This window comes from Hippichthys cyanospilos, chromosome 16 (assembly GCF_059441005.1).
Source record: "Hippichthys cyanospilos isolate Australia breed blue-spotted pipefish chromosome 16, RoL_Hcya_1.0, whole genome shotgun sequence".
In the NCBI taxonomy this organism is placed as follows: Eukaryota; Metazoa; Chordata; class Actinopteri; order Syngnathiformes; family Syngnathidae; genus Hippichthys; species Hippichthys cyanospilos.
Window position 1 is genome coordinate 3,445,713 of NC_142384.1, and position 22,404 is coordinate 3,468,116.

At 38.5% G+C, this 22,404-nt stretch overlaps 1 protein-coding gene and 1 long non-coding RNA gene across 5 annotated transcripts in view; one reads left to right on the forward strand and one right to left on the reverse strand.

Annotated features, from left to right (window-relative positions):
* septin12 (septin 12) overlaps window positions 1-22,404 on the forward strand; it is a 79,028-nt gene that overhangs the window by 35,973 nt on the left and 20,651 nt on the right. The window contains exon 1 of one of the 4 annotated variants that reach the window (XM_088437172.1): window positions 12,481-12,534. The exons of 1 other annotated variant lie outside the window; for it this stretch is intronic. Coding sequence is in view for 1 of the 3 variants with exons in the window: in XM_088437170.1 (XP_088293296.1) it covers window positions 18,216-18,225 (10 nt within the window). In the remaining 2 variants the exon portion in view is untranslated. Of the gene's footprint in view, window positions 1-12,480; window positions 12,535-18,032; window positions 18,226-21,137; window positions 21,269-22,404 lie in introns of those variants that run through there. 2 more of the 4 variants (XM_088437170.1, XM_088437171.1) reach the window with 2 other exon arrangements.
* LOC148410184 (uncharacterized) lies at window positions 13,678-21,740 on the reverse strand. Its single transcript, XR_015868182.1, has 3 exons — window positions 21,636-21,740; window positions 21,475-21,540; window positions 13,678-13,792 (listed from the first exon to the last, which is right to left on the reverse strand). It is a non-coding gene; the product is annotated as an uncharacterized LOC148410184 (long non-coding RNA).

The window sequence follows — 22,404 nt, forward strand, 5'->3', positions numbered from 1 at the left end:
TGTATTGTTTTCAATACCCTTTTTTGAACAGTTTTTAGTGGCCCCGATTTCCAAATGTTTAAGCCACAGGTGTCAAACTTGCGGCCAGGGGGCCAGATCTGACCCACCACATTATTTTATATGGCCCCGCAAAATGCTAATTATGACTGGATAAAATTTTTCAAGTTGTCTCGAATTTTTTTGCTATTAAGACCCCTTGTTTTGAACAGACCCACCTCCCACCTCTGTTTTATGTGTACAACATTGCTATTCTTTTCCAACCATTCAGGGGAAGAAAAAAAAGACCATGAAAAATTATTTTTGTTATTGTTCATCTCTAAACAGTACTATTTCAGATTTGAGGAGTCTTTGTTGCTGTTGCACAAAAATAGACCTGGGAAATGATTCATCATCACATAAATGTGTTCACAAAAAGAAAACACAGAAAGGTTATAGTTGTTACTTTGCTCAAAAAGCACATGCGGTACACAAGGAAACTCTGGGTCAGGGACCACATGTGTTTCCTGAATTCGATCACCATCAAACACATGTTGTTTTCCTCTCATGGTCCTATCAGGTTGCAGAAATGTAAACTCTGTTCCATCTGCATGTCGTCCACATTACATGTAAAACAATAACATGAAAACATCTTAAAGCACTCATACTAATTTAATGAATAAAATGTATTTAAATTGAGGCTGCCCAAATAAGGATATCTTTTGTGAAGACTGTTGCGCATATGATAAAATTAAGCACTTGTACATTAAGCATGTCGTGATGTACCTGCATTTAAACACATTTCCAAATAGCTTGCTTTCTTACACACATTTTGTTCGTGTACATTCCAGAAGCAATGAAGTATCAAAGGAATGACAACGTTTGATGTGTCAACATGAGCTGTGAGAAAAGCTGTAAGTCCAGTGACGCTCACTGCTTTTATTACAGGACTTTAAAAGGACATTTAAGCGATGCAGCCCAACTCAAAAACTGTTTTGGGATCAGTATCAAGCTCTCCTTTTAAGAACTGAACATTTGAACCATGTTAGTGCTGCCAAGAACAGATGGTTGTAAAAACAATTGGTGCCAATTTTTAGTTGGTCCTGGCACTTGTTAATACCATTTATGGTTCACATGCCATATCAACTCTCTATTGCACTTATGCTGGAGCTGGAACTTGAGCCAATCCCATCTTCTGAGAAGTGGTGTAAACACAAAATAAGAGGTACTGAATACTGATATATCAATTATTGTGGGGTCCATTTCAGTGTTTTTACTTATACTTTAATCGAAATGATAAAACGAATCAACCAGTGTGATCCAAAATGTTTTAAGTATTTATTGCTCCTGCCCTGTTTGAGCAGCGGTATGCAGAAGGACAATACAATAAAAGCTCAATGGAAACCCATATATGTTCTGCAATTCATGTCACTTCCTCTGAACAATGTCTGGGGCAGAACTATATGGTCGCCAGGCATGCGTGGGTTGGGGTGTGGGGCTCTCTGGCCATCCGTTTGACCATGCCCACACCAATTATGTTGTTGTTGTTTTTTTTTTTTTTTTTCATTTTTACATGCATGCAGTATTCTTCAGAGATGGGAATTTCAGGAACAGAAAGTCAAAACCCTGCCACAGTTTGGCTTTGGCCACAGGTGCTTCCGCTTAACTGGCAGGTTAATGAGCTCATTGGACTGCAGGTTCCTGTGACTAAAGCCAAAATGTGGCAAGGTTTTTACTTTTTTGACCTGGTGTTCCCATCTCTGGTATTCTTCAACTCCCAATACACTTCCCCTAAATTAATTACTGCATATTAATTTGGATGGTTACATTTAAATTTAAAAATCCAGAATAAAAATAATTTGAATATTTTACCTCATGAAACCTGACTGTGCACGGAATGACAAAGAATGATGCAATATTATAACATATTATCATCAAGTCTTGTAAATTACATGATAGTACTTATTTCACATTCGATGTAATGTTATTCAAACACAGATATGTGAAATAAAATTGTTCTGTTTTATGTTATGCGGTTATATGGGGGTTGAAAATGAGGGAAAAAGACATGTATTCTGAGAAATACGGTACTGTTCAAAAAAAAAAACAGTGTAGCAACTTTTATGTCTTTTCTATCAGCTCTATCCTAATTCCTGGGAAGAAACGAACTTTAACAGAATTATTTTCAGACACATTTGGGTGTGGATAAAATGGAAACCAGTGAAAGGCAATCGTGCTAAACATTGGCCAACACGTTTCCCATTCATATGTTGTAAAAACATTCATTTATTTGGAAATGTAAGCATACTATATCGAATTAGAGGTATATATAATCATTGTAAGCCTTGTACATGACATATGTCTTATTTCTCATTCGAATGTACGTTATACAAACACAGATATGTGGAGAAAATTGATCTAAATAAGCGATTATAAGTCCATCATTTTTTCATTGCCGCTTATCCTCACAAGGCTCGCAGGCTTGCTGGTGCCTATCCCAGGTGACTTCGGGCAGCCGGCAGGGGACACACCCTGAACTGGGACCAACAACCATTCAAACCCAATCAAACCTATGAACAATTTAGTATGTCCAATAAACCTGCCATGCAGGGTTTTTTTGGCGTGTGGGAGGAAGCCGGAGGGCCCAGAGAGAACCCACACAGGCTCGGGGAGGACATGCAAACTCCACACTGGAAGGCCTGAAGGTGGTGGATTTACACTCAGGTTCCTGAACTGTTAGGTGGACGTGCTAGCCAGTGCTCCACCGAGCCGCCCTCAGTTATAAGTCAACCCCCTTAATATGGGGGTTGAAATTTCGGAAAAAAAACTCGACTTGTAAAAAAAACTTGTACTTTGTGAAATACGGTAAATCTTTTCAGGCTGCCCACTTGTATCTGTGAAAAAGCATGCAAAAGACCTATAAACCCTTGTAACAATGTATTTTGCTAGGTTAGCCGCTTTCCCATTATTGAGAAGTCGTTTATGCTCTTGAACAGAGATTCTCAGACAGTTTAATCAATCAAGCAATTGATTCTGAAGATTCATTCCAAGGAGTGTTGGTCAAAGGGTAATTACTGCTTAAGGGCAGCACTCAAGAAAAGGTGAGGGGGTCATCTGGATCATTTAGCAGTAGTTGCTAAACAGTAAAATTTTAGAGACGAAACATTTTTTGTTCTGCCGATAACTGACATTTAGAGAAAAATGCAACAGAATCAACTACAGTAGAGAATCAATATACATTTCATGTCATTTTTAAGTAATGATGGGTATTATTTGCAGATTTTAATTGATTAAATGTGTATTTCATACGAACAAACAGGAAAGAAAAGGGAAAGAAAGAACTTGAACGACAGTTCCAAACCCTTACATGCAGTATATTACTGACATAATCAGAGTGCCTAAACCGTAGTATATGTAAATCATCATGTTGCTCAATTTCTAAAGTCTATATCCAAAAAGGTACAAACATTGAGCTTCAAACCTAGCATTTTAATTGAGCTGCTAACACATATTTTGTCAGTTTTTAAAAGCATTTTTTGACATTTGAGTACATAATGGGCAAAATATTGTTAATTTGCAAGATTCATACACCAAAAGAAAACAACAACCAATGAAGAATGTGAAACTGAATAAATGCTCAGGATGATCTTAAATTCAAGGCATTCTCCAGTTGCACCCTGTCCTTTTGTGATTACGTGTTGATACTTGCCATGGGAGACACACACAAAAAATGTCTTTCCTGACTGTGTATGCATAACAGGGTTTAAATAACACCTTTGCCACGTTTCTCCAACTTTTGTTTTGTTTTACAGGGTATGTTATCTGGTGTAATTTTTATTGTACTTGTAACGAGGATCAAATGAGTTGTCCTGTTAATCTTTTAAAGTATCTTTTGGCAAAAGAGGCCCTCTAGTGGCCACAAACAGTACTACAAGCACAACTCGTTTTTACAAATAAATTCTTTAAATAAGTTGATCTTTTGAGAACATTGGGTTCAAATGTCACTTTGAATTAGCATAGACATGGAAAAATCATGATGAGGGATTACAAGTTCTAATTTTGAGGATTTGCATGTCAACATGGAAGCATCTTGCTGCTAGATAAGACTGTCCACCATGCATATACTTCAGCCTGAATAAACAGTGCACAGTGCCACTTAAAGATCAAATCACCACAGGACAATATAACTCATTAGTCACTCATTGAACATAAACGAGTCAACATTGAAGTTTGAAGGTTAAATAAATAAGACATTCATTGAGATTCATGATTATGGTGGGGTTTTTTTATAGTCTAAATGTAATTTGTATAACTGCATAGTACAAATGACTGTATTACTGTATTGTTAGTTTCACAAACCCACTCGGTCTGTATCGTCACTGTTGCTGTTACTCACGTTGCACAATACATATATACTGCCATTACTTCCAACATATTTGTGTTGAGTCACTGACGGTGCATGGATTCACTTGCCAGACTTTACTCAGTGACTGTGTGAACTGGGGTGAGCTGAAGGGTGTATTATCTATTCATCCACTTTCTATACTGCTCCTCCAAATAGGATCAGAGGCCAGGTCCAGATATTTAAAAAAAATATTAAAGCATTTATATGTCCTTTTATTATATCATAAAAATAATACAAATTTCTCTGGGTTTTTTGGTGAGTCTCAGCAGTCAATTTAGAAGATTGAATAAATATTTTCCTAGCTCTGTGTACTATGAACTTGTTAATGCATGTATTATCTTTGCTCATTGCCAAATTGTCAAAGAGTGACTGTATTTTTTTGGACCATAAACTGTGGCTTTTTTCTCATGATGTGAGCCCTGCGGCTTATACACCAGTGCGGCTTATCTGCGGTTTGCATAAGTGTGTGTGTGTGTGTGTGTGTGTGTGTGTGTGTGTGTGTGTGTGTGTGTAACTGTTCAATGTGTCATTTTATGAAACAACTATCAAATAGAACAAAAAATCGTGGATGGCTGTGTTTAAAACATAGTATTAAAAATATACAACTTATGTGCATCATAAATTGAATAAGATCTTGTATAGAGGTTTGTGACATGTAAATTATATATACAGTGGGCCCCCGGGTTACGAACCTAATCCATTCAGCGGCTACGCTCGTAACTCGAACTGCTCGTAGGACGGGCAATCCAAACCTATGTTAATTCGTTAATGCGTGCAATGCGTGCAAAAACCTTAGGTAAAAACATCACGACTTTATACACATATTAAAAATCAGTATCATAATCTACTGTACAGTTAAATTAAATAACATATACAAAGGAAAAATGACATTTACCTATGCAAGCCACGTAACTTGAGCTGGGTGGAGGCGGAGGGGAGCAAAGATCATCCCGCAAAGTTTATACTGTAACACTAATATGCTATTGGTCGGTCTTACAATGTCACAGTCACTGTTTCAGTCATGGTGTCAGTTTTTTTTTATTATCTCCTGCTTGGTTTCTATTGTCATCATCCTCTTACTTCTTCCTTTACCGCTACTAGCAATTTTAGAAGCTATGTCTAACAGATAAAGTTTGCAAAGTCTTCACAACATTCCTTCCTTCTGTTTTTCACTCATTTTCTCTCCTTCCTTCCATCCCGACCAGCTGTGCCATCAAGCTAGATAAAGGCGTTGGGCCAATAGCATATCGGCATTTCTGTGATTGATGTGACGCCGGCCAATAGCATCTCCGTGAGTGAGACCGGGTGACCTTAATCGACCAATAGCATATTGGCATCTCCGACTGACTCCGTGATTGATACCGTGACTGTGACGTTGTAAGAGCAATAGCATTCACGTTACTGTCACAAGCGTCAACTGCTGATTTTGTTGACGCAGCTAAGCGAAAATATATTTGCATACACAATGACGGGCATGTCGGATTGTTCGTAAGACAAAAGGTTTGCTCGTAAGCGGGGGACAAAAATCTCCGTAGTCCACGCTCGTAAATCGAAATGTTCGTAAAACAGGGTGTTCGTAAACCGGGGGCCGACTGTATATATATATATATATATATATATATATATATATATATATATATATATATATGTGTATGTGTGTGTGTGTGTATATGTGCAATGTTTTTATATGTTCACTAAAATAATTAATCAAACAAAGGGAAATGGAAGATTAAACTTACAAACTTACTTTTTCCACCATTCTGCGTGAATATCATTTGTTAGGACCTGCGGCTTATAGTGCGGTGCAGCTTCTATCTGAAAAATATGGTATATTAAATGCAGCATTCATGTAATTGTCAACAATTACAACAAAAGAATGTGTTTCTCTTGCTTTTTTTCAAACCATGCTGAAGACATTAGGTGAGTTAAGAAATATTCTTAATGATAAAAGATATGTTCTCCAGGTATCTGCATTTTCACAAAGATTGTTATTGTACACTTGGAAATATAAACCATGGGAAGCTCGTTTCAGTATCGGATGAAGGAGCAGCATGGGAATATGAGATGTCTGGGAAGTGTATAATGTGGGCGATGTTGGAATGTTGTCATCTCTCAAGTCTTCCACAAACTTGACATCACTGCTGTAGTAGCATGATGAAATGAAAAAGTAATCAAGCAAGATCACTGAACACCATGAAAAGCGGCCTATCAAGCAAATGCATAGAAAATGATCTGTTACAAGATGTTGACAAAACTCAAACAAAATGATATGAGGGGCTTAATCCCTTTCAACTCCGACTGTGTTTGTTCCGATCAGAAACCAGAATTCGTTATTTTGCAATTTGCAATCATACTCGTAATGCTTGCCCCTCTGCCTCAGCTGACATAGTGCAAAGGGCCAGCCTGGGCAGATCATCAATCACAACACCGACACAAGACTGACAACCATACGTTGTCACTTTCACACCTATGGGCATTTATGGGTGTGAACGTGTTTTTGTGACTTAAGTATGTGGAGAGCCAATGAAAGGGACAACGCGACATCAATGTAAAGATTTCTATTTATTCGGGAGGCACCAAAACAAAATGATAGGCAGAAAATATTTTTGTGACAGTCATTCAACTTCGGGAACAGAATGTAATAATATATATTAAGAATGTAATATAAAGAAGCGTCCTGCAGAGGTGTATAAGTGATTGATGAAAATTCAACGAAATCGCATGCTACGGCATACTAAATATTCTTGATCAGTGTTTTAACACCTAGATAACAACTAATTCAGGTGCTCCATTTTTTAATTTGTGGTAAAAAAAGGTTATAACATTTATAAATAACAAATGTTGGTTCAGTCTTTATTTTGGGTCACTGACGTATCAATCACTGGAATGAAATACAAAAGATTACTTATTTGTCTAAGTATTGTAAACATAAGTGACTAGTTGGACCTTCTATTGTCCATCCATCCATTATCGAGAGCAGCTTATCCTTACAAGGGCCGCAGGCTTGCTGGTGCCTATCCCAGCTGACTTCTGGCTGGAGGCAGGGGACACCCTGAACTGGTCGCCAATCAATTGCAGGGCACACTGAGACAAACAACCTTTCACGCGCCCGATCACACTGAAGGTGTCACGTTTGAGCATGGAGACTTAAGGCAGTGTGGGATGTGGAAAAGGTGGAACCAAAAGGACGCAGGACAGACTGGGATGGGGCTCAAAGGAGGATATGTAATAACAAACAGAAGCAGGGTTGCAATGGACCAAAAATACAAAGTACAACCAAAAACGCTAAACTCAACTTACTAGGGCAACAGGAGGCAGCACGGGATAGATGGACACAAGGGAACACGAGGCAAGGCAGCGGGGGAGGACATACGGCAAGGACCAGGCAGTGCAGAAAACAAACAATGACCCGACAAGAAACAAATGCAAACTGGGAACGTAAATAGACTACACACTTAACGAGAAGACACGACACAGCTGGGGGAGAGACAAAAGGCAGGGGAAGCTGACTGGATGAGAAGGAGGGCAGGTAAACAGGCAGGTGGACAAGATCAAACTAATGAGGCTGGCAGACGCGGGGAAGAAACTATAGAAACTAAATGTCTAAACAACCCAAAATCTCTACAACAAAAACCCATAGCCAAACATAACCCAGGCAGAACGTGACAGAAGGACAATTGAGTATGTCTAATTCACCTGCCATGCATGTTTTTGGATTGTGGGAGGAAGCTGGAGTACTTGGAGAAAACCCGCGCGGCTCATGAACTGTGAGGCAGAGGTGCTAACCACTGCTTCACCAAACCGCCCACCTTTTATTTTTTATAAGTAAAATATCGAATTTCAATCGACCTTGACTTGGTGTATTAGTCGCGCACCCCCCCCCCCCCCCCCCCCCCCCCCCCCATCTTTTAAACCTCAATTTGGGTGAATTTACAAAAAGGCATGTCTACTCCTGACTGGTGGTCCAAGTAAAACATATGGTGTATGTTATTAAAATGCCAAAATTATGGTACCTTTAGATGACACGCCAAATATCTCCTGTCATTTAAATCTCGGACATTCTCTCCTAATCTGCTGATTATTTGCATCCTCATTACTCTTCAACAGGTAGTCATCTTCGGACCGGTCTAATTTGTTTGAAATGGAGGTCTCCGGAAATGCTTTGCTGAAGCCTTCTTTACCCAAGTGACGACTGTGGCGAGATCATAATCTGGGATCAGTTGCTCTTTGCTGTGTTTCAATCCCCATCTGCTGAAATCCACGTGTGCCATGTCACTGGTCTCGCATTTTTGTCTTGAAAGGACAAGTCAAGCTGTATTGTCTTTTTCATCATGGGTCAAAGGCCGCCAGAAAAATTATCCACGCAGTCTCCTTGTTGACAACAAAGGAGCAATTAGGCAGCGCTTGACGAAAGTGCATTTGAAAGTGCAAATGTGGTAAAACGGATGCATACTATATCGAATTACAGGTACATCTCTAGAAAATGGATGGATCATTAATCATTAATTAATCCTTGTAAATGACATGATATCACTTATTTCTCATTCGAATTAGTGTTATTCAAACACATGTATGTGGAGAAAATAGTACTGGTTTTGAGTTATGCTGGTATAAATCAACCACCCCCAATATGGGGATTAAAAACAAGGGGAATTCTAATGTCAGATTTTATAGATTCATGGGAGTCCAGATTATTTAGACATTTGCATTCCTTAAATGTTAACGCATTCAAGGACAGTTCTTGTTTCGGAGTTAGAAATGTCTTGCTGTGTTTGAATAATCCACATACCTGGTTAGCAGCTAGGGCTAACGCCGGAGACTTGTGCATAGCATACAATGACAGTTTAAGAAATTGGAGGATTCTTTGTGTCCTTAATCACAGATTGAATATGATTTTGTTGTTTATTTTTTAATGTTGGTATGTTGATGTTGGAGGCGGCTCGGCGGCGCAGTGAATAGCACGTCCACCTCACAGTTCAAAGGTCCTGGTTCAAAACCACCTGGCTCCGGCCTTCCTGTGTGGAGTTTGCATGTTCTCCCCGAGCCCGCGTGGGTTCTCTCTGGACACTCCTGCTTCCTCCCACACTCCAAAAACATGCATGGCAGGTGAATTGGACATACTAAATTGTCCATAGCAGTGAGTGGTGCGTGAATGGTTGTTCGTCTCTGTGTGCCCTGCGATTGGCTGGCAACCAGTTCAGGGTTTCCCCTGCCTATTGCCCGAAACCTGCTGAGATAGGCGCCAGCAAGCTTGCGACACCTGTGGGGATAAGCGGCTCTAGAAAATGGATGGATGGATGTTGATGTTGGTCTAACTGGAATATGGCGGCAATCAAAAGAGAGTCACATGGCATTGACACCTCTTCTGCCATACTTCTGACAGCTCACTGTGCTTATGAGAGCATTTGCAAACTGCAGAGATATGATATCGGCTCACAATGTACAATATAATGAAATGAAAACTTAGTGTAATCAGAGTTTTGCCTGTTTAAGAAGGAAGCCTCCATCCTTTTCAGTGAAACCATTCTCATAAGAGAGCATCACAGGTTCAGAGGCCTTTTACCTTGTTGCACTAATTTAAAATGTTTTTGCTGTTGAGGAGGGTACAAACCTTACAAGGTCGGACACCCCTGTGGAAAGTCAAATATCCTAACTTTTTGCTACCTTTCCTTCACCTTTGTCGGATTACATAATCGGGTCAAGGAGCGATGAAAAGATGTTTCCTTTCCATCACAGGAAAGAACAGCACTGTTCAAATGAATTCGACTCCTTTTCCTGAAACTACTTTGTTGAGTAATAACATGAAAGGTCTATCTTTAAAAAAAAAACACACACACACACACACACATTCTACTATTATACTATCTATTTTTTTGAACAAACAAAGCCGACTCAAAATGAATGGGAGGAGATTTATCTGAAATCTCAGTATATATTTAACTAAAAACTGTTCAGTGTCAAAAATGAATGATAAAAGTCCATCAAAATTAAGTGGAAATGTTACATTTGGTCTTCTGTGTTTTTTTTTCTTTTTTTACAAAGCAAGCAAGCGAGATAGATAGATAGATAGATAGATAGATAGATAGATAGATAGATAGATAGATAGATAGATAGATAGATAGATAGATAGATAGATAGATACATAGATAGATAGATAGATAGATAGATAGATAGATAGATAGATAGATAGATAGATAGATAGATAGATAGATAGTTACTGTATCTATTTAGAATAATCTATAGTTAAAATGAAAGTTAAAAAGGCGCTCATGTAACATGTTGATTGGACTTTTGTGTGTATGTTATTTTGCACATTTATTACAAGCACTGTGTCTGTATATTTCAATTTTTTTAATCAGGATTCTGGCTAAAGGAGGATGCCTATATGGCTGGTATCAAAGTTAATTTACTCAAGTAATTTAGGTAATTAAGTCATAAAGTAATCACTTACTTTAGATAATTTTGTGCAGAAGTTACTTTAAATTAATTTAGTACTTTAGCACCTTAAGTAACCAATTACCTTAGTACTCAATTACATAATTATTATATTACTTAATTCATTTAGTGGGGGTCATTTTAAACCCTCCTCAAAAGAAAAAGTTGAATTAAAAAAAGATAAATATAAGTATCTGGAATTGAATGTCTGGACTCATAAAAAAGTTCAACAAGATAACTTCCATTCACACATACTTATCTCAAGGATCAAGCCATGCAAATCCTAGTACAAAAAACTACTGTATTTACAAAAACAACGTTGATTAAAAAAAAAAGCTCAGTGCCATTTCTAGCCCCCACAATTCATTTTGTTTTATGTTTTTAAACAGAAGTATTTTGAAATATCTGTGTGGATTCCCAGTCACCAAGGCCATGATACAACAACCAGTTATCCGGAAGTAATTTGAAAAGTTGCATACTTTTCGTGAGTTACTTGACAGAAGGTTTCACTTACAAGCTTCGTTTGGATGGTCTCCCCGATCAGGTCAGGCAACTACTGTGCGATCATTCTGAAATCTCATTTGTCAAGATTCTAAGTTGACAGCACAGTCACAGTTGTAATATGATCAGGGCATCTCTTGATAAGAAACTCAACAGGATTGGACTTAATTGACAGAATTGAACACTGTGTGTACTGTATGTGTTTTTGTATCCCAGTGATTCTCCAAGGGGGTCAGCGACCTGACTGTAGGAGGGTCTGTAAAAGAATTTGGGTGTTTTGGAACTGATTTAGTTTATCTTTTAAATGTTACAGATTTGTTTGACTTAGTGCGCTGTCTGTCTACCTAGTTCTAGATAGAAGCCATTGTGACATCTTGGAAGTATAGGACATTGGGTTATTGATCACAAAAGTATGTATTGGTGTTCATTTCATTTCATTTTATATTAAATTGAGAAATTATTCATGACTGTTCAATAAAGCAACCAAATCAATCGGTTTAATATATTTTTTAAAAATTATTTAATTTCTTAAATTTGACAACATGTGTTTTGTGTCTAAAAAATGCTTGCTAATTAATGAGGCGATGAAGCCAGCAAAGTTAATGCTGTTTTTTGACTAAATAATTGGCAGCAACCTTTTGGGGGGGAAATTGGCCCAGTTTGTTACAAGGAGGCGTGCAATTTTCATTTTCTAAACGTTAGTATAGCTGAAACGTAACAAATATACTTGTCAAAATGAATATGTTGCTAAATAAAAAAGGCACTCATTTTTGGCTTGAATTTTTGTTTTTTTTGTTTAGTTTTTTTTTTGTTTACGCAAATATTTACAATGGGATTCCATGGAAATTTTGCTTTGTTAAAGGGGTCCCTGACTCCAGAAAGTTTGAGAACCCCTGTTTTACCCACTTTTTTTGTTGTAGGTTTTTGTTCAGTCATTTTCAATTCACTACACTGTCACTGCAAAATATTTGACTGCGCTTGAATTGCACATTTAAGGGAATATTTCCTATTCAATATGAACCATTGGTGTTGAAAGTATACAACTCAGAAAAGTTAAACCAGGAAACAGTTCCCCTTGCCACAAGCCAGGAAATGCATCATCCTTTAACTGACACACACACACACGAGCACCATGTCACACCCTCTTACACACAGGCACTGATATGACATCCTGCCCAGTTGTGTGTCACTACTGAACTGCCAGGTCTTCACATCAGGTAAAACATACTTCTCTTCTTCCTGTTTTTAGACGCTTTAAATTCAGTCAAGCAGTTAGACCAGCGACTTTGTGTTTTTTCTTCATTTATTTATTCTGCCCCCTTTCAAAACTATCTTGCTTGGCACTTCAGACCCGAATTTGTGAAAAATAGTACTGCTTTATGTGCTTTTCAGCCGGGAGTTGAAGGAGCTTGCTAGTGAATGATGACGATTCCCTATTTTTGTTCTAAAACGGCATGGTTTGGTATTGTTATTTGTCTCGGCTTTTTTAAGTTTTGTGTGAGGAAGTGGAAAGGAGTATTCAGTACAGATCATTAGATAAATGTGTTTGCTACTGAGAATATGCCCAATTAGTATGACATTTAAGTTTAGTTTAACCTTGAAAGTGTTGCCAAAGTATGATAAAATGTTCATAGCAACACATTTCACAAACCATTTTATGTATAATAAATTTCGTTTGACAAAATAATACATACTTAACATCAAATAAGGACAAAACCTAAAACGTTAGGACATTTCCAATAGAATGAATATTGAAGAGTACTCAAGTAATGTTACGTCCCAAAACTCGGAACCACAGGATAATCGAATGACTGGACCCCACACAGACTGGAAGCTCAATGTTCCAAAAAGGTTTATATAAAAAAAATGAAACAAAAAACAGAAAAATTCAAAGTACAATGGAAATCCTACCTTGGGTATAGTACAACCAAAAGAGACGTTGGCAAAATGAGTCTATGCCAGGGGTGGGCAATTCCAGGCCTCGGGGGCCGGTGTCCTGCATGTTTTCCTGTTTTCTCTCTCAAACACACCTGATTCAAATGATTAGGATTATTCTCAAGCTCCAGCAGAGCTTGTTGATGAGCTAATGGTTTAAATCAGGTGTGTTAGGGAGAGAAAACTGGAAAACATGCAGGACACCGGCCCTCGAGGGCTGGAGTTGCCCACCCCTGGTCTATGCAATAAATTATCACCCAGAAGAGTGGAGCGGAGCCAATAGGAGAACGACACAAAGGAACAACTCAAACATACGCAAAAATCACTCAGACAGCAAAAATACAAACAAGGAAAAAACATTCAGTGTAGCATAGGAGGCTAACTCAGAGGGAAAAATAGCACAGAGAGACATAAGTCAGTGGCGTGGATTAATCCGGTGTCATGCTCCTGTTCCAGCCGCACTTAAAAGGCCCATGATGACAAATGAAAGTCAGGTGTGCAACCGGTGGCTCCGCCCCCCATCAATGTAGCTCACTGCTTCTGCAGACAACAAAAAACATGACAGTAAGGTGGAGACATAACAATTCATGAACCTTGGTTTAAAAAAATTCCCTTTTTTTTTCTTGTTGCTGCTTATTCCTGTGCACATCACAAAAAAATTCTATCAAGCGAATCATATCAAGCGAAAGGACAGTAAAACATGCTGGAAACACATAGAGAAAGCCAACTTCAAATTGACAGATTACCGAATAATAGATATACGCGGTTGCCTTGGAACAGTTTTTAATCTGAAGGGATTCCCGTTTGCAGAGCGACGTAACACCTTGAGGAGTCTTTTTACTCCAACTGTTGCTCCCGACTCCCAACGCAACCAATGATGTTTTAAAATCACGTTGCATTTGCCAATTCAGTATGCTAACAAAGCAACCTAAATCGCCTGACATGGACTTAGGGCACATGTTGCCAATGTTTGTCGGTGGCTCGGGCTCCATTATACAGTAGCTGTGTAGCTACATTTACACTGTAGCATACAGTGCAAATTAGCTGCTAGATAGCAGCACTTGAATGCTCTGTTAATGCTGGCGTGATAGATGAAAATAACTGTAAACTTTGATGCTCATAGCCTGACACAGTTGTGGTTCCCACTGATCACAGTTTAACAAACCGTGCTGACTCAAATCTGCTGATTCAACTTGAAAGTTTGTCTCATAGACCAACATTTGTTTTTGTTTTGTTTTTTTAATTTATATTTGAATACAAAATATTCTTTTTGAATTCTGTTTAGCATTTCAGCATCTATGTACAGTGGTACTTCTACTTATGAATGCCTCTTATTAAGAAAAAATCAACTTACGAAACGTCTCGGCGGAAAAATATTGCCTCTTGTAACGGGAGAAAATTCAAGATACGAAAGGTGACATTGTTGGCATATAATATGAGACACAAGACACTAAAAGTGAAAGGCCCCCAAAATCCTGATTTTGTCAAGTCTAACAGAACTTAGTGACGTATGTTTGACTTGTGGTGTGAGGACTTCCAGACATCAGCCTAGCCCTAGTGTATGTCTAGAGGATAGTTTACAATAGAACGTCATGAATCTGGAGTTTTTACAGACACACCCATGAGAGAGCACTGTAAGATGACAGCGTTAACTGGTCACTTGGAAGCAAGGTGTCTCTTTAGTAACAAGACAAGAAGGCAAATGCAAAAGACATTCAAATAACGAAATACATAATTCATATACTCTTTTAACTTCAATGAGAGATAAAGAGGGCACGCTAAGTCACACCCGAGATGCACCTAAAACGTTTTGTGGCAGTTCTCAACAGAACTAGAAAATCTTAGACAAAAATCATCTGCAACTAACACCTGACGATTGACTCACATATTCATACTAACCCCTGGCATTCATACTTGGAAACATTGTTTTGCAATGCCACGTATACTCTACTAAATTACTTTTTTAAATGTTTATCATTATCCATATATCCATTGTCCAGGGCTGCTTGTCCTCACCAGGGTCACAGGCTCACTGTTGCCTATCCCATCTGACTTCAGGCAGTAGCCGGGGGGCACCCTGAACCAGTTGCCAACCAATTGCAGGGCACAGAGGAACGAACAACCATTCACGCACCCAATCTCACATAACGACAATTTAGTATGTCCAATACACAAATTGTAATTAAAGCAGAAATGACAAGATGCAGTTGTCAAGGAAGAAGCAGATTGCCCTTGCTAGTTTGGGCAATTTATGATCATTTAAAAAAATGAAAAGGGTAACCAAGACAAAACAAGGGTAACCAAGATATGAAAACAAGGAAATTTCAAGCAATAAACTCATAACCTCAAATGTTTATACATTTAAACACTAAATCAATGCAGTCTCATGTGTCGAGCATATTTTTGAACCAGATTTTGAAGCCTTATTTTTTTCTTTTACGTTAAATTAAAAGAAACATCTTACATTCTTATTTAAATGTTTTCAATATGAGCTTTACTGAAGTAAACCGTCACATCGGATTTTCAGGCTTCGATCGATTTAAAAATATATAATTGATGTAACACAGGCTTCGATTTTTAAATTTAAATCACGGCATTATTTTCGTAAAACGGAGCGAGCAGACTGAACCAATGTCCGAGTCCATCCTTGTTCACACACAGGAATATTGCTAAAACCTTGGAGATCATCTAAGCGTTATGGTGTCTCCAGCTGATTCATTGAAGAGTGGTAAAGTAACAGCCGAGTGCTCAGGTTAGACAACATGGAAAGATATTCCATTTGACTCCTTCATTAATTGCGGCTTTTTGGATTATACACACAATCATAAACTTGCTGAAACACGGATGATGCGCAACTTTGGGTATTTATGGTAAAATGAATTCGAGCCACGTCGCAAGGGGAAGGAAAAACAACAGCGATAAGCGCTTTCAGTTACACTGGTGAGGCGTTCACTGACTGTTCACTATGCGGGAACTCTGGAACACACTTATCTCTATGCACAACAAATATATAACTTATGGGTATGTACACAAGAAGATATGAGGGGTTTAGGAAGTTGATATTAATTCTGTTTTGCTATAGTTTTGATATTGTAGCCACAGTGTTTTGTACACAGTAACATAGAAAATACCAGGAGTTGATTTCAAAATTAAGGGTGTGTCTTTTTATCGGGTGCGCCTTATATTTGGAGAATTACGGTAACTTAAAACTAATATCCGCGACATATGCCTGTTTGTGTGGAGAAGCAACAAGGTCCAGTACAGTAGGATTTGGCGTTTTCTATATGGTTATATTTAACCAGTTAGTCAGTGGATAAATCAATTGAAAATACCGTATTTCACCATATACAAGTGGAGTTTTTTCCCCCCTCATTTTAAACCCCCATATTGGGGGGGCTCAATGTATAACCGCAAAACCGCAGACCAATTTTTTCCACAGATTTGTGTTTGAATAATATTAATTCAAAAGTGACATAAGTAATATCATGTCATTTACAAGGCTTAAAATGATTACATGTATACCTCTAATTCGATATAGTATGCATCCATTTTTAGCGTGTTTGGACTTTCAAAGGCACTTTCATCAAGCACCGCCTTATTGCCTCTTTTTTGTTAACAACAAGGCTGTGTGGATTACTTTTCTGGCGGACTTTGACAGATTATGAAAAGGAAAAGATGGCTTGACTTGTCTCCTCCAGCCCTCGGATGTGTGCTTGAACAAGCCGGCCTGGATGTCGACAGGTGGGGGGAGAAACAACGAAGGGCAACCTTCCACACTCTCATCTCACAACAGTCGTCATTTTGGTAAAGAACGCCACGAGTAAAATGATAAGCAAATTATCTCCAAAGACATCCATTTAAAACTAATCGGATTGGTCCGAAGATGACCACCCTTGGAAGAAGAACGTTGAATGTTTGAGCAAATTACGAGCAGAAATGAGAGGACGTCTGGGATTTAAATGGGAAGAGCTCTTTGGCGTGTCAGACAGTGATGATGACCTTTGAGGACTTTTAGATGAATTAACATTCAACTATGTCAAAAAATTAAGCATTGAAACTTGAAGTCATTTTATTGCTGCATCATCAGTTTCAGCATTTGCATCTACATGCACGCACATTGCCTCGCACTTGTTGCACTTCCGCCACCATAACCAGAGCATTATGCATCTAAAAGTGCCGTAATTTCATCATTTCAAAAAAGCGCACCATGTGTTTAATTGAACAGCCATGATATGTGTAACCACTAAAGTCATGGGTAGACTTTTACCTGTGTTTTCGGAAACTTCACCTAAGTTTAAGTAAAAAAGGGGAGGTCAACTTATACATGAGGTCGACTTGTACATGGAGGAATACGGTAGTTAAGGCTGCTGTAGCGAGCATTTGTGTGAGGTGGGTGTTTGATAAGAAGTTCTGAACTCTTGCCAGTCTATCTACTTTTCTTCATCTGAAAAATAGTGAGACTGATGATCGTGAGTTTCTTGGAAGAATCAAAGGTACGTTGAGCTGCTGCATGTGTACTGCAGACTGGAGTGGTGGTAACCGCGCCAATACTCTATTTATGCAGACAGACAGGTCAGTCACTACTGGGTAAATGATTCTGACGGAGGAGAGGGGGGAGGACAAAGCTAAGGGAAGGCGTTCTTCTCCACATGGGGATTAGTGGAAGCTCCTTGGCCAATTTACATGTGAATGGATCCCGGTGCTGCTTTTAGCCACCAAAACCCCCCTCTCCTTCCCTCTCTTTGGCCGTCTCCTCACACTTCTCCCCATATCAGGGAGAAGTAGGGAGAGCGTGAGGCAGTCAGAGAGGGGAAGATACAAAAGCAGTGTGCAGGACATCACCGTTGTTGTTGTTCTGGACAAACACTGCAGGAAGGAGCTTGAAAACCCCCAGAAACTAAAAAGTTCTTCCGAACCGTTCATTGCAGAGGCTGTCAGCGCATCAAACAAGTGGGAAATTTGAATGGTGGAAGGTAGGAATTTTCTTTTTGTTCTTGGCATCCCCCATGGATATCAATGGGGTACAGCTCGGTCTCTTGGGTGAACAATGAACGCTGACAAGACTGGTCCACTTTGGCGGTCGGGAATGGTAAAGGAGGGGAGGGGGCTGTTGAGCTGGCCCCTTTGAAACATTTGAATCAAACAGTTCTTCAAGTAAGTTTATTGGGGCATGCAAGACAAAGAATTTAAACTTTAGCCACACTTATTGTTATCCGACAACTTATTTGAGGTAGCGCTGGAAAATATTTTGTGTAGAAATTGCATATTTGCATAATTGTATATAAAAGTAAATTTAAGGCTATAATATCAACCAAGTTACAGCATTCTGTTTACTCAAAGTGTGAATCATACTTTTAGTGTTTACCCTCCAATAGATTGCTTATAAAATAAAATAATGCATATAATATTACTTTTCAAAGGCCAGAATCATATCAAAATGAAGTTGGAAATAAGGGGAAACAAAAAATTGTTAGATGGATGAGCTAACTAATTTGAACCATTTTACCGTCCAAAAGACAATTTGAGCCACACTGTACAAAATTAGATTTCTAGTTTCAATCCATTGTATTAACTAACACAGCAAGGCTACTACATGTTGTATATCTTTAGTGATATATTTTGTTGTACTAGAAAAAATGGGCAGTGTTAGTGATTTTAGTGTCTTACTCAACATACCTCAGAGACGCATAGATGTCCCCGCTGTATTTACTGCGATTGAACAGTGACCCGAATGAGGACAAGCACTATACAAAATGAATGGATTGAACTGTATTTAAAAAAGAATGATCTACTTTAAGATGAATATCTGAATATCTTCCAAGCATCGTCTCGTGTGTCCCACAAAGTATAAAAATGATCACGTATCTACAGTATCAAATCAAATGTGTCAAATGATTGAGTATATTTCAATCAGTTGATCTCTATGAGAACCAAACTCTACTTCTTCAAGGTACTGTATGTTGTTGTTAACCTCATGACTCATTGTGCATCATAAATTCAGGCGAGTGTCAGACGTCAATGCCTTGAGGGTAATACATTGCATCAGTTGGGTTTGCACCCAAGATGTCAGTCATTGTCTGTCTTTGTCGTTGAGACATACAGATTTTTCTTTATAACAGTGGACAATTTGTCATATCTTTCCAAACAAATTGTAATTGTCAGTTAACCATTGTTCTTTTTACTGCACTTCCGTCACTGCTTCTGTGTGAACTTTTCACTGGTACATCCATTGTCAGTCCATTCAAAATTTAAAAAGACACAGTCCAAAATATGAAAAATCCAATTTGATCGAAATGGTTAATGGAGGCCTTGACTTGGTGAGTAGTGAGTATTTAAAATATTAACTTTCAAATATCCTCCACTTTTAATAACAATGAGCTCTGGAAACCATACTTTCTTTTTTCTTTTTTCTTTTTATTTTCTGAAGTGAACAAATCCATTTTTACCAACTTCTACCACTTAAAATTTTGGAAACACCCTCTAAATCAGTCTTTTTGTTTCACTACTTGAAAAAAATGTTTAATAATTTAGATCAAAGTAGGAACTTTTTGCCCATATATCACTTTAATGTTGTAGATGGTGCTTTATGATCTGGAAGCTCAGAGATTTTGCTTGCATATATTGTGACCTGTTAATGTGCTTAAAAATGTTTGAAAATATTTAAATTTCCAAACTTTATACTGGCACGGTGCCTGTATAAGCGTTTGGAAAAAAACATAAAAAACATTAAAAAAAGGGATAACACATTTAAATATGGGGCGGTAGAGCGGGCTGTCCAGCAGTAGAAAGGGTAGCTGTGTGAATCCCACTCTGTCCGAATACTGTATCATTGGGTTCTTGAGCAAGACACCTCACCCACCTATCCTCCAGCATCACCCACAATGTTGACATTGCACAAAAATGCACATCTGTACGTCAAAACTGATGCATGCAAGCTTCCTCGAATGTTATTGGAAGAAAAAAAAAAATCAAATCTTTCTGCCCCTAAAATTTGAACTCCCAAAATACAGTATGCGGTTCATAGTGACATGTTACATTCTTACATAGTACAGCCATGCTTTTTCAGCGGCTTGGTGGCACAGTGGTTAGCATTTCCGCCTCACAGTTCAGGAACCTGAGTTCAAATCCACCTCGCTCCTTCTTGTGTAGAGTTTGCATGTTGTCCCTGAGCCTTTTTAGGTTCTCCCAGGGCACTTCGGCTTCTTCCCACACTCCAAAAATATTGGACATACAAAATTGTCCTTGGGTGTGATTGGGTGTGTGAATGGTTGTTGGTCTCTGTTTGCCCTGCAATTGGCTGACAACTACTGTAGTTGCGGGTGTCCCCGTCTACTGCCTGAAGTCAGCTGGGATAGGCACAAGCAAGCCTGTGACCCCTGTGAGGATAAGCGGCTCTAGAAAATGGTTGGCTGGATGAATATTCCTTAATTTTTCTCAACTGTATTTCTAATTGGAAATGGTCCCAAACTTCTGACACCCTCATTTTGTTGTTTTCCCTCTCTGTCAATGCAAGACTGCAAGTGTGTGCAAGAAAGGTCCGTGTAGAAATTGGCGGCGCAGACATAATTCAAGCAAAGCTTTGAGGCGGATACTTTTAGTCGACCTATTTTTAAATTTGACATAGTCAACTTTTTTTCCCCCAGCCGTAGGTGTCATATCAGTTGCTATGGTCATGTGTTTGTCACCTTTGTCATTATGGTCATGTATTTTTATTCACCAATCATTTTTACGTATTAGTCAACTTTGTCATTCAAATAAGGTCTTACAATATATCAACTGTTGTCGCTGTTTTGCTTCTTGATGTATCAGTTGCCATGATGTTGCTATAGTCCTTTAGTTTGCTTTGTTGTGTCATGCGGGATTGATGTCTGACACTATTCCAGCTCTTGGTTCTCAGTGACACATTGTCAGCTTTTCAAGTTGTTATGTCAAGCTAGTTTTCCAAGACTATTTTTCTTCTTTTTTGTATGTACTTCATCACTTCAAAACATGCGCACTACATGTCAGCATCTTATTGTGAGTTTTGCCAGCCTCACCACTGTCTCTGCCAGTTCTTGTATTTTTATTCCAATGCTATCAAGCCTTCGCTTCATAAAGCACATAGCAAAACATGCAGACGCGTTCTGTCAGTAACTCCACACATTCGCGACGGATTGCCCATCTCTTTACTTGTCAAGGACTATTTTTGTTCCAGCTAAAAAAATAATAAGCAATGCCAGTACCTCATTGTAGGTCAATTGGTTTGGGGCTTTTTTTCAAGCGGCCCTTCGTCTTGAAGCTCCACGAATCTTCAAATCAAAACAATCGTGAGAGTGTGAACAACTGTGTACTTTTAAACTCTAGGTGACAAACTAACATTCGAGAAGTCTAAGAGCCTGCTCACTGTTTGACAGCCTTCCTTTGCAGATGTAGAAGAAATATATATATAAACAGAAGGGTATTGACCTGATTTATTTGTGTGTCTATTGTACAAATATGTGGAACCACTGACTACTATGAAAAGTACATGCGTAATGTCTTTACGCCTCCTCTTGGTGCTGTTCAAAATCAGCGCAGAAAGAGGAAGAAGTCAATGAGTCTTGCATTTTTAGTAAAAGGGATTGGGTCCATTTCTTCCCCACAAACCTTGTCTGCCTTCCTTTTTTTGAACTCTTGGTAAATGAGTTTGTGTCAGTTTCTTCCTGGCTATCTGACGCACTTTATTTGTGTGTCCATTGTACAAATATGTGGAACCACTGACTACTATGAAAAGTACATGAGGAAGAAGTCAATGAGTCTTGCGTTTTTAGTAAAAGGGATTGGGTCCATTTCTTCCCCACAAAGCTTGTTTGCCTTCCTTTTTTTGAACTCTTGGTAAATGAGTTTGTGTCAGTTTCTTCCTGGCTATCTGACGCAGTGTTTGCGTTTCACATACATTTCTAGTCATGAGACAATTGGAGTGGGTTTAAGTGCACATACATTGTTTGCTTTGTCTTCTACATCTGTGTGTCTCATTATTCTGCTCCTTGGTAGAAAAAAATATTGCTGTATGTAACTAGCACTGAAATAATGTACACAATTGAAAACATCAAATTATGAGACGACATGTTTTACCAAAAAATGAATACAAACGACACGTTAAAAATATTCTAAAACAGTTAACATCACTTAAC